This window comes from Hemitrygon akajei, chromosome 1 (genome assembly GCF_048418815.1).
Source record: "Hemitrygon akajei chromosome 1, sHemAka1.3, whole genome shotgun sequence".
NCBI classification, from domain to species: Eukaryota; Metazoa; Chordata; class Chondrichthyes; order Myliobatiformes; family Dasyatidae; genus Hemitrygon; species Hemitrygon akajei.
In genome coordinates, this window is record NC_133124.1 from 83,615,607 (window position 1) to 83,629,364 (window position 13,758).

A 13,758-nucleotide genomic window follows, 5' to 3' on the forward strand; every position below is an offset into this window, starting at 1 on the left:
CACATCCATTAATGGGTGTTTTTCATTGGTATTACCTGTAAATAAAAATTGTTAATGGGGTCAAATTTAATTTAACTAGAGTTTCAATAGAGAATAATAGGATATCTGGGCCAAGATGTCTATCCAGCCTCTTCCATAGTTTCAAACAAATCTATTATAGTATGATGAAAAGCTGTTCATATTTAAGCCTTTTTATTTTTTGAAATGCCATGGTGGTATAGCAGTTAGCGTGACACTATTTGTTGGGAGTTTGGAGTTTAATCCTGGTATCCTCTGTGTTGGTTTCCTCCAGGTGCTCCTGTTTCCTCCAACAGTCCAAAGACATACCAGTTAGTAGGTTAAATGGGCATTGTAAATTGTCTTGTGATTAAGCTGCAGTTAAATCGGGGTTGTTGGCAGCATGGCTTGAAGGACCAGAAGGGTCTATTCCATGCTGTATCTCTAAATGATTAGTAGTATTCTACATCAAACATCCATCGAGCCTGATTGTAATGCTGCTTGGAGTAGACTATCTGAGGACAAAGATTTGGATAAATTTCATAAATTTTTATATTCCAAGCTACTTGAAATAAAGTCTAGAACTCTTCATTTTCTTGTGGCCTTATCAGTTCGAACTGTTGCCTTTTCATATTGAGTGAACTTGGATATCACATTGCTACAAAATCTCAATCTTTTGCTTTTTTATTGCAATTGCTTAGTTTAACCAGCAAGAGAAATGTTGTTGTTAACTGAGGGGGGGGGGGGGGCTAATACAAATAAATATTCAGTGCGCAGTGATCCACACCTTACTTATCTAATACACCCACTATTCCTTTGACTGGGTGAAGGCAAACAAGATCTGCAGCAATAATCACTATTTCATCTTGTTTCATCTTACTGGTCTTTTGCCCTCTGTGCAGTGGGAAGAATTAGAAGTAGGTGAACTCTGGTGAGAAACCCTGCAGTTATCCAGGTCTATCTCAATCATACAAAGTTTGTGTGAAGTAATAAGCTTTACTGATTAAATATAGTGTGTATATGGTAGTTCTGGCAAGAATCCAAATATATTGAATACACTATTTTTCCCACCAATTAACTATTATTGATTTTATGATTGTACTTGTAATAATTGATGCTGACCAAATTCCAGAATGTTTGTTTAAAGAAATATGATTTTGAATAGTAGTCACATGTTTTAGAACCAGGCCCTTTGACCCACTAAGTACTTACCAATCTATTTATTCCAGTCATATACTAATCCTTTTTTTTTATTTTCCGTATGTTCCAATCTGCTCTCCCAAATTCTACCATTTGCCTACAATACATGGGCAATTATGGTATACACAAAAATAGGACAAGGTCTTCAGATCTTTCAAGCCTGGCCCTTCATTTAATATGACCACATTTGATCTAAACTGGCCTCTGTTCCCTAGTGATATTTCTCCATTTCCCTCTTTCTTGATAGTTCAAATATTGATCCATTCTTACCTTTTCACTTCTACCAAATTGTATGAACTTGCACTTCCCCATATTAAACTCCATTTCCCAGTCTTTTACCCACCCTCTAAATCAGTCTATATTCTGTTTTAATCATAGAAATTCAGCACAACCGTCTCCTGGAAATCTTGCATGCTGTTCCTTTCCTCCAGATCTTTAATAGTTACTAATTTTCAGTACTTCACTAGTTACTTCCAATCTGAAAACAACCCATTCCAACTCTGTATTGGTCCCTATAGTGACCAGTTAACCCATAAATTTGCTCATTGGCATTTGGGAGGAAACTGGAGTGTTCACAGAGAATATGAAAACTTTACACAGGTGGTCCAAAAAGTCTGGATGGAACCAAGCATACTGGGACTGTGAGGCAGCAGCTTTCTCAGTGTCATATTGGAGTTTTTATCCAGGTAGTTTGAAATGTTGCCAATAAATGCCATTAGAGCGACAAACAAAAAAAATTGTGACTGGGTTAAATAATTTTTGTTGGTCAGATCAAGGCATCTACTTCATTTTGGAAATAATGTATTTTATTTCTTCTACTTAATTTCCTTGAACTGCATTATATGTGTATTTAAGGGAATTAGTTCACAAAATGTATGTTAAATATATTTGTTCTTGCAGACACTGGTCAACAAGTCCTGTTCCAGGGGTCTTAACACAAAATCTACATTAGCCCTTTTGTGCAGTGCTTTGGACATGCTATATATTATTTAAGATGGCACCTTTTCTGAAACATGAGAGAGCAAACAGAAATTTAGTTTAAAACAGGCATAAATGAATATGGAAGTTTAGATATGCTCAGATATGTGCACAACAGTTATTTATTCAACAACCAATAAAATGGGAAATTCTGGAAACATTCAGCAGGTCAAGCAGCACATGTACAAAGAAGATCAGTTAATATTTTAGGTTAGAGGAACTAAATTACTCATTTTTATCTCATTGCTATTTTTGGAAGCAGGTAATGGATGAATTAATTGAAGTGCTTTGTTCAACAAAGCAATGCTATAGCAGATGATTTTGAATGTAGATCATTGGCTGTAAAGCCCTTCGAGTCATCTTGAACTTGTGAATGGTGTTATTTAAATGCAAATCTTTTTAAGCAGGCGGTTAACATTTATGTTTTACCATTCATATTGCAGCAAACATTGATCCTACTAGAAGAAATCTGTACCTTCAGGTTTTGGGTGGTAGAGCATTCCTGGAGCACTTACAGGAACCACAACCTTTACCAGGGCAAGTGTGCTCTACGTTTAAACTTTATTTGCATTTCCGAAATCAGCGCTTCCATTCCAAGCCTGTGCCGTGCGCCTGTGAGCCTGATCTGCAGGATGGTTTTCTGCTGGAAGTTCATAAAGACAGTTTAGGTAAGTGATGCTTAAGGTTTGTTTATAATGGATTTAAAACAAAAATGATTTAATGTCTACGTTATAGAAGAATAATGGGTTTCCTTTAGTATCTTCAGTGTTCATCATTAAGGCCCTGTGATACTGAATTACGCAGTCAGAAGATTTTGGCTACTTTTCCCAGACTAACTGTAAAGTGTCTACTGGAGTAGTTGGTGTGTGAAAGTCTCCAGTATCCCAAATTAGCCAAATGGAAAACTGGTTGGGATTTCTGTTGTAAATGCTTGCTCTTCTCAACCAATAGTACTTAATATGAGTCTGCACTTTCTGAAAATGGTGATTTTAGAAGGGAAGGAAAAAAATCATGCTCCTGTACCATCACCTTATGATAGTAATGAGAAGAGGACATGTCCCAGATTTCTGCTTTTCTGTTGCTATAACTTGTAAACTTCACTTACGAGCAAAAGCAGTACTTATTTCAAAAGCAGAAGCTTGAGGGCAACATAAGTATTAACGCAGAATAAATTTGTTAAATGGCAAATTTCTTTATTAGATTTATTGACATCCTACCAGTCACAAGAAAGGATTTTTCTCCAATTATTCATCATAATTTTTATTGTCGTAACACTGTGGCCCTGCTTCTCAGTGGATAGTACTGTTGCCAATGCTCCAGTAACATGGGTTCAATCCCAATCTCTGGTACTGCCTGTGTGGTATTTACATGTTCTCCCTGTGCCTACATGAGTATCTGTCTTCCATCTTCTCAAGTCCCAAAGACGAGTTAGTTGGTAATTTAATTATTGTAAATTACCCCTAATGTACTGTAGGTGATTGGTGGGAAAATCGGGCATGTGATTAAAAAATAGGTTACTGTGAAATAAGTGTGGAAAGGTGGATTGCTTTGAGAGCAGGCATAGACTTGATGGGCCACATGGTGTTCTATGTTATGTGAAAACCTAGTCTGTAGTTCAAGTAATTAGACTTTTTAATCTTGCTATCCAATCGCATCCAGGTGATGGCAGTAAGATGGCTGATGCAACGACTTTATTATCCATCTGTGATCCTGTGCACATGGTTCTTATAAAGACAGATACTTCCAGTGAAATAACACTGATTGCATCACACTACCTAGAATGGCGATCTATACTGAGTTCACCGGATGGAAAAATAAGCATGTCAGTGGAGTTATTGGGCGTAGGTAAGATTTTTTTAAAAATCTTGATTAAATTATTTTTATGTATTGATTGGTTTTGGTCAGTGTGAATATTGTCGTTTAAAGCACAACCTGTTTGGCTTTTTAGTCCAGCTTCTGAACTGACAGTTGTTACGTTCCCCAGTAACCGGGTGACTTACCAGCAAAGATAGATAGGTCCGCTGAAGCCTGATGCTACTATTTTCAAACGTTTTTATTTATAAAGGGGCACAAACGTATGGTTAATACAAAACATTCAGATCATATACGTCGTCACACTCAATCTAAAGCACAGGTATAGTAATAATCAATCAGAAATAAGCTCTATCGTTGTCTAGGGGTAACGTAGATGTATATTGTTTGCTGGATATCTAAAAGTCTTTTGTGGTCACTGCAGTTCCACCAGCTGCCGTCGTTGTGGTGTCGCGTTGGTGCACTTTTGTTAGAAAGAGAGAGAGAGATGGGATGAAACAGTTACCCGACCGGTTTTCCAACCTGGAGGAGTTCGGTTTGTCGGAGCCTCGTTGGGGGAATGAATGCTCATCTGTGGCCTCCCCTGTAGCTAAGCCGTTCTTCCGTTGTGGGGTCGCCAATCCCAGGCAAGGAAAAGATGCACACGAACCCCACCACCGGCTGTCGCTATCAAAACGCTGTCGCAGGATTTCTAGCGTGTCTTCTGGTGCGTCTGTGGCCCCGACTCGGCAGCCCACCTTTTATCTTCCTCAGGGGATCGCCGGTGTCAATCTCTCTCTCAACCAGCCCACGTTGCCCGAGGGCTTTACACGTGGTCTTCATGAGACAATAGTCAGAGTCACTTTATTCTGCTTCCCGGGGGAACGTGGTCTTCCGCACGTCTCCCTCTCTCTCCCATTTTCCTGTGTCTATTCAGCACGTCTCTCCCTCTCTTGGGTCATTTGACCCCCCCTTGACTAGGGCTCTTGCGATTCTCACAAAGGAGGGGGCTGGGGTCATAACACAGTGCACTTGCTTGTTGGTTCTGCTTTGATAGACATTCTGTCTGTTACATTTTGTTTCGCCAGAAATTAATCAAACGATAAACACGGAAGCCTGAGGATAACTCGTGTATGCTTCATTTGTACCTTAGTGAGGCACACATGTATGATGTGGTGTAATGACATATGCCATTCACATGCTTTTACATATAACCTGCAATGAATTGTATAAACAAAGAATGCTTAATCAAACCAGATATTACTACAATATTACTCAAATATTACTGAAATATTAAATGCACAACGCTCCTCCTTAATTATAAACTCCAACACAATATATAATGCATCTCAACTATATACACTGTGTACTATATAATACAACTGTTTTATAGACATCAACAGCATTGTAACTTTTAAATAGTCCCATTCAGGCCTAAAGATTTAATCACTGTGGAGGATTTCTTACTCTTGTGGGATAACGTCATTCCTGACAGGGAGGGTCACTCTCCTTGGCAGGTGAGAGTTGTGGCTGTGAACAATCTCAGCTTCTGGGGCTTCCCCAAGGTGGTTATAGGAGTTGATTCTGTGACTCCAGGAAGTGGTTAACAGCTCTGAATACCTTTCTTCTGGCATCTGTCCTGTGGGGGACATGCCTTATTCTAATTGTCAAAAGTCACTTCCATTGTGATTAGTTGGTTTAGAAACTGCAGCTGCTATTCCCATTGGATGGCTGCCTGGTGTCCAGTTTCAAATGATCTGGATATATAAAATAGCACAAGGAAGCAGCTTACTCTGTTTCTTTGTTTAAGGCAAGTTTGCACAAGATGATTGAGAAGGTATAACTTTTAACTATGTATTATTCAATTTTTCTAGTGTCTAACTTGGGGAACACAAATTTTTGGTCAAATATTTACTATTTGTAAATAAATAATTAATACACCTATTCTCAGAGAATGCTTTTCTGTATCACTTGCCAGACCCACAACATTACAGCATCCTGTTGTAACAGCAAGCTGCTCACTGCTGATCTATCCCAGGCCACCAAACCACCACTTTCAATTTGACTGTGTCTAGATGACCAGCATGTAGCTCTTCCAACACTTTAGCTCTCAGCTTGGCTGGTACACCAGCTCTCAATTCCCAAAAAAGGAAACCCCCATCAAGAGCAAGTTCATCTCAGAGCTGGTAAAAATGGGGGAGCTGGAATTTCTGCTGTAAATTCCAGCCATTTTGAGTTGCCCTGTTGACCTGAGACAGTGTAGGGTTTTTCTGGTTTCCCTTTGCATCATCTGCTGTAGTTGGGAGACATTCGATTTGCATTGGAGTAACCTCTTTTGTAAACTTTTCAGGTATTTCCCTTTCCTCGGGTAAACAATACAGTCCATCAGCATTTTCAATATTAGCTGTCTTCTTGAATTCAAACTCTAATTGTATCCTCCAAGAATCCGAGCCAATCTCTGCATTTGTGCGTTAGTTGAAAGCCCTTTTGTGAACTGAGAATGAACACGAGTGGTTGATTATCAGTAATGAGGGCAAACTCTCTCCCATACCTGGCTTTGTAAATGTTTTACACCCTAAAGCAGGCTCAAGGCCTCTCTGTCAATCCATGCGTAATTTTTCTCTGCAGCAGTAAGCGAACGTGATGCAAAGGCTGTGGGGTGTTCATATCCCTCACTCATTACATGACATACCTGCACCTATACCATAAGGTGAAACATCACAGGTAAGTTTCACTTGACAATGTGGATCATATTGTGTGAGTATAGTGTCTGACGTCACCATTTCCTTTGCCTTTTGGAAAGCCACCTGACACTGTTTTGTCCATTGCCATTTCTTTCTGGTCTGTGGTAATTAATTCAAGGGGTGGAGTGTGGTAACCAGGTTTGGTAGAAATATGTTATAGTAATTGACAAATCCCAAGAAGACCCCACAACAGTGACATGTCTTTGGCCTTAGGCAATCCACTGCTGCTTGAATTTGCTAAGCACACTTGTGTAATTCTTGTGTGTGAATGGTGTGACTACAATGACTGATGCTTAATTAATTCACACTTGTCGCATCATGCTTTGAGCCCATGATCTTCTCATTTTTTTAACACTGTCTTAAGATTTTGGAGTTGTTCCTCGTTGTCCTCAGCAGTAACAATGATGTCATCCAGGTACCACTGAGTGCCTGAGCAGCCTTGCAGTACTTAGTCCATAGCTTTCTGACAGAGTGCAGGTGTAGATGCTACTCCAAAAATAAGCCTATTATAATGATAAAGCCCTTTCTGAGTGTTTATGGTGAGAAGCACTTTGGACTCTTCTTCCATTTCCATCTGGAGTTAAGCCTCAGCTAAGTCCACTTTGAAGCGTTTTCCTTCAGAAAGGTTTGTGAAGATATCCTCTATGATAGGCAGAGGGTATTGAGCTGGGTTGATGGTGACCTTAAAATCTCCTTTGATCCTCACAGACCTATCCTTCCTGGCTACTGGGACCACCAGTGTTGCTCATGAGCTCCACTCAACCTTGGAAAGAATCCCTTCAGTCTTCATGCAGTCCAGCTCATTGGCTGCTTTATCATAGAGAACAGGCTTTGTAAAACTTGGGTGTGGCATTTTCATTTAACACCCTTGATATATTTGCATTTTCCAATGCCATCCATGAACACTGCTGCAGCATCATCCAATACCTTTATTAATTTGCTTTCCTGCAAAATGCAGAGTCCTGCAATTGAGGGAAGTACAGGCAGTGATGCAGCCAGTCAGAATGCTCACAATTGTGTCCTTGTAGGAAGTTCTTGGGATTTGAGGACCCATACCAAACTTCTTCAACCGTCTGAGGTGAAAGAGACGCAGTTGTGCTTTCTTTTCACTGTTCAGACCATGTGAGATCTTCGGTGATGTGTATGCCAAGGAACATAAAGCTGTTCACCCTCTCAACCCCAGATCCATTGATGTCTCCATTGCTTCTGTAGTCCACGACCAGCTCCTTTGTTTTTGCAACATTGAGGGAGAGGTTGTTTTCTTGACACCGCTGTGTCAGGGTGAGGACTTCTTCTCTGTAGTCTGTCTCGTTATTATTTAGATTAAGCAAATCAATGTATCATCAGCAAATTTAATTAGATTGGAGCTGTGAGTGGCAATACAGTCATGGGTATTGTTATGCCGTTGGCCCCCTCCTTTGTGAGAATCACAAGAACCCTAGTTAAGGGGGGGTCAACTGACCCAAAAAAAGAGAGAGAGACCATGTTCTCCCAAGAAGCAGAATGAAGGTGACATTGACTATTGTCTCATGGAGACCACGTGAAAAGCCCTCGGGCAAAGTGGGCTGGTTGAGAGAGAGATCGCATTACCTGCAACTTGATTGACACCTGCGATCCCGTGAAGAAGTATAAAGGCGGGTCTGAGGGGGGGAGAACCCTCAGACGCACCCAGGAGACACGAGATCGATTCCCGTGGGAGCGGGACGCCATTTTGAAGGAAGCCACGTGCGTTAGATTCCGAATTTGAATCTGTGGCTAAAACCAACGAAAGACTGCTTTTAAATAACAACGGGGAAGTCTGCTCCCCTGATTCCAAGGATTTGCTCTGCCAAGACGACGGGCAAGTGTGCATCTTTTCTAAATCATCTCTTTCTCTCTACAACGTAAAAACCCCAGCGGGTTCCCAGAAAGGAAAAAGCCTGCAAACTTCTGAGTGACTCTTTATACTTCCGTTGGACTCAGTATTACCCCCTAGACAACTGTAGAGCTTATTTCTGATTGATTATGGTTACACCGGTGTTTTAGATTGAGTTTTGACGACGTGTATGATCTGAATGTTTTGTATTAACCATACGTTTGTGCCCTTGTTGAATAAAACGTTTGAAAATAGTAGCATCCGACTCAGCTGATCCATCTATCTTTGCTGGTAAGTTACCTGGTTACGGGGTTTTCGTAACAGTATATAGAGAGTAAAGGAGGGTATTTAAGACACAGCCCTGGGGTGGGGGGCACCTGAGTTGAGGGGAGGAGGTGAAGGAGCACACTCTTGCTACCTGCCGGCAATCTGATAGGAAGTCCAGGATCCAGCTGCACAAGGCAGGGTGAAGGCCATGATTTCTGAGCTTCTTGTCAAGCCTGGAGGGAATTATGGTGTTGAATGCTGAACTGTAGTCCAAGAACAGCATTCTCATGTAAGCATCCTTCTCCAGATGTGTAAGGATGGTGTGTAGAGCAGTGGCTATTGTGTCGTCTGTCGATCGGTTGTGTCAGTAAGCGAATTGTGGGGGACCAGTTTGGATGGTAGCGTGCTGCAGATGTAGTCTTTGAAGAGCCTCTCAAAGCATTTGCTTATTGTTACGGTAAATGCGACAGGACACCAATTGTTCAGACATGTTACCTTAGCCTCTTGGGTACAGGGACAATGGTGAATGTTTTGAAGCAGAAAGACACTCTACTCTGGGAGAGGGAGAGATTAAAAATGTCTGTAAACACACCTACCAGTTGTGCTGTGCACAACCTGAGTACCTGCCCTGGGATGCCGTCTGGGTTGGAAACTCCCACGTACTTCAGCCTCAGAGATGACCAAGATGCAGGTCCCTTCGGGGGCTCAGTGTTGGTGATATCAAACTAAGTGTAAAAAAAAAAAAAAAAAAAAAAAAGATCAGCTCATCTGGGTGAGAGGCAGTGATGTTGGCAGCACCACTGTGCTTAGTTTTGAAGTCTGGGATGGTGTGTAGACCTTCCCATAAGCTGCATGTGTTGATGAAGAGTTGTATCTGGATCTTGTCCCCGTATTGTTGTTTTGCTGCCTTGATGACTTTGTGCAGATTGTAGCTGCATTTATTGAACTCTTGCTGATTACCGGCAATGTGAGCTCTATGTTGCATGGTAAGTGCTGCTCACACAGAACTGTTGATCCAGGATTTCTGGTTTGGAAAGACCCTGACCAATTTCTGGGAGACAGCATCCTTGATGCACTTCTGGATGAAGCTCGTGACCTCTTCCGTGAGTTTGGAGGCATCCTTATCATGAAAGACATTCCAGCTGATGTCATCAAAGCAGTCCTGTAGCATGGAGTCTAATTGGTCAGACCAACAATGGTCAATTTTAACTAATGCTGCCTATTGTTTCAGCTTCTGTCTGTACATTGGCAGAAACGAGATGAAGCAGCTGAGCCAGTGTACAATTCCATTTTAATTAATTTGCCATTCACTTATAGTGTAAGCCAAATTGTTAGTCTTATTAGTTTTGACATCATAGATCTCAGGGCTACTCAGTCTTGTGTCACTCTCGTTATTAACAGATTTTTCACGGGCAGTATGCAGATTATTGTTCTTTTTTGAAACTGCAACTTGATGACTTTTTAGCTTTTCTATTCCCTGTGCGGTCCATTTATTTTTCTCTGCCCAACATGCTCTTTGTATGTGTCCTACCTTGTTGCATTTTCTGCAAGTTTTGCCGTTAAACCTGGGTTGGTCTGGATAGCATATATGACAATGCTGTGTTTATGTTTGAGTGTAGGATCCAGGGGGTGGACGAGTTTCTGAGAGTGTTTGTAGGTTTAAAAAAAAACCAGGGATTTGTTGTTTGTTGAAAATCCTTTTTCATTTCTTTGAAACTCCAGCTACATATGGGTTGACAGTGTTTTTCCATTTGCTTTGCTCCTGTTAGGCTAGCTGTTAGGCTGAGGTCTTACCTGGTTTTTGTTGCTGCCTTGATGAAGGCCCAGTCTGGGTAGCCGCAAGCTTTCAAGGCTTGTCTCAAATATTTGTGCTGCTTTAGCTGTAATGTCATTGAGCATGTTCTCGGCGACAGCAAGACCACTTGCCTTGATTTACTACTGTTTGATAAACAATGATCTGGATGACTGAGAACCTTCAAGGACGATCCACTTTAAGTATACCCATGGATGACCTCCACCACAGTCTGTGGCAGAGCATTCCACAGATTCACCACTCTTTGGCTTAAAAAAAAGACCTGCTCACTTCTGTTCTAAAAGGTTGCCCCACAATTTTGTGGCTGTGCACTCCAGTTCTGGGTAGCCCCACCAGAAGGAACATCCTCTTCACATCCACCTTATCTGCTCCTTTCAACATTCGGTAGGTTTCAATGAGATTCTCCCGCATTCTTCTAAATTCCGGTGAGGAGAACCCAAACCTGTGAAACGCTCCTCATATTTTAACCTCCACATTCCTAGAATCCGCCTCATGAAAATCCTCTGGATTTTCTCCAATGACAACACATCCTTTCAGAGATGAGAGGCCCAAAATTGTTGACAATACTCACAAGTGCAGTCTAGCTAGTGCCTTATAAAAAAGGCTCAGCATTATCTCCTTGTTTGTATATTCTATTCCCCTTGAAATAAATGCCAACATTGCATTTACCTTCTTTACCACAGACTCAACCTGTGAATTAACCTTCTGGGAGTCTTGTATGAGGGCTCCTAAGTTTCTTTGAATCTCTGATGTTTGAATTTTCTCCCCAATTAGATTATGGTCTGCACTGTTGTTCCTTTTACCAAAATGCATTATCATACATTTCCCAACACTGCGTCCCATCTGCCACTTTTCTGCCCATTCTTCTAATTTGTTTAAGTCCTGCTGCAATTGTATTACTTCCTCTGCTCTACCTACCCCTCCACCTATCTCCGTATCATTCACAAACTTTGCCTTAAAGCCATCAATTCCACTATCTAAATTATTGACAAACAATCTGAAAAGTAGCGGTCCCAAAGCAGAGTCCTGAGGAACACTGCTAGTCACTGGCAGCCAACCATTCACCTCCTCCTGCCTATCTGCCACTCCTCTAATTATGCCAGTATATTTCCTGTAACACCATAGAATTTTATCTTGTTAAGCAGCCTTATCAAATGCCTTCTGAAATTCCAAGAAAATGACATCCACTTCTTCTCCTTTGTCCATCCTGTTTGTTACTTCTTTGAAGAATTCTAACAGATTTGTCAGGTAAGATTTCCCTATACAGATACCATGCTGATTTTGACTTATTTTATCACGAGTCTCCAAGTACTCCGAAACTTCATCCTTACTTATGGACTCCAACACTTTCTCAACCGGAGGTGAGGCTAACTGGCCTATAATTTAGTTTCTTTTGTCATCCTCTCTTAAAGAGTGCAGTGACATTTGCAATTTTCCAGTCCTCCAGGACTATGCCAGAATCAAGTGATTCTTGAAAGATCATGACCAGTGCATCCGTCATCCTTTCAGCAACCTCTCTCAGAAGTCTGGGATGTAGTCCATCTAGACCAGGTGACTTATCCACCTTAGGACCTTTTTCCATTTACCTAACACTTTTTCCTTTGTAATAGCAGTAGGATTTACTTCTGCTCCCTGACAGACCTCTGGAACACTAATAGTGCAAAATATCTATGAAGTTCATCTGCCATTTCTTAGTCCCCTATTACTACCTCACTAGAATCATTTTCCAGTGGTCCAATGTCAACTATCACATCCCTTTTGCTATTTGTATGACTGGAAAAAAAACTTTTAGTAACCTGCTTTATATTATTGACTCGTTTGCTGCCTTGTAGCTTTTTGGTTGCCTTTTGTTGGATTTTAAAAGCTTCCCAATCAACCAACTTCCAACTCATTGTGCTACCTTGAATGCCCTTTCCTTGGCTTTTATGCAGTCCTTAACTTCCTTTGTCAGCCATGGTTGCCTAGTTCTGTCATTTGAGAACTTCTCCTGTGGGATGTATCTCTCCTGCGCCTTGTGAACTATTCCCAGGAATTTCAGCCACTTCTGTGTTGCTGTCATCCTCACCAGTATCCTCCTCCAATCCACCTGGGCAAACTCCTCTCTCATGCCTTTGTAATTCCGTTTATTCCATTGAGATACTGATACACGTGACTTGTGCTTCTCCCCCTCAAATTGCAGTATGAATTCAATCATGTTATGATCACTGCCTCATAAGGGTTCCTTTATATTAAGTGCCCTAATAAGATCTGGGTTATTACCCAATCTAAGATGGTCTTTCCCTGAGTAGGCTCAAGAATAAGCTGTTTAAGAAGCCATCTTCCAGGCATTCAATAAATTAACTCTCATGCAATCCATCACCAATCTGTGACATTACCCTTATTACATGTCCTTTCCAGCTTCCTTTGCAATCTCAATCCTACAGCTTGGCTACTGTTTGGAGGCCTAGATATGATTCCCATAATGGTTTTTGCAGTTTCTTAAATCCACCCACAAAGCTTCAACATTCTCTGACCCAAAGTCACCTCTTTCTAAAGATGTATTTCCATCTCTTACCAACAGAGCCACACATGGCCTCTCTGCCTGTCCTATCAATACAAAGTATATCCTTTTCATGTTAAACTCCCAACTATGACCTTTTTGCAGCCACGACTCCGTGGTGCTCACAACATCATACCAACTAATCTCTAATTGCGCTACAAGTTCATCCACTTTATTCCAAATGAGCAATTTTTCAGAGAAGGACATTTCACTCGCCAACATTTTTGCTGGTGCAACAAATAGGGTGCCATCAGTGACAGGATGCCACCGTGAGGTTATAACTTCCTTGGCAAAAAGCTGTACCTAACATATTTACCATTCACTGTAATTCACAGACAACATCTTGTCACCAAAAAAAACCAAAATGATTGACTGCACAAATTGTTAAATACAGTACTCTTATCACAGCCTTACATAAAATTAAGTTCCATGATAAAATTCTTTGACTTGAATGCTTTATTTAATAATCAACTCAAGAATAATAGGCATAATCTTGACCAATTTTTTCCATCAATTTTAACATTCAGATCAGATTCCCATTTTTGCCTAGATTTATGAATTCCTAACTTAATTG

At 40.9% G+C, this 13,758-nt stretch overlaps 1 protein-coding gene across 2 annotated transcripts in view; it reads left to right on the forward strand.

Annotated features, from left to right (window-relative positions):
* Positions 1-13,758, forward strand: part of cep76 (centrosomal protein 76) — a 55,391-nt gene that overhangs the window by 11,623 nt on the left and 30,010 nt on the right. The window contains exons 4-5 of one of the 2 annotated variants that reach the window (XM_073046801.1): positions 2,619-2,843; positions 3,835-4,020. In XM_073046801.1, the coding sequence (XP_072902902.1) occupies positions 2,619-2,843; positions 3,835-4,020 (411 nt within the window). The remainder of the gene's footprint in view (positions 1-2,618; positions 2,844-3,834; positions 4,021-13,758) is intronic. The other variant, XM_073046812.1, reaches the window with a different exon arrangement.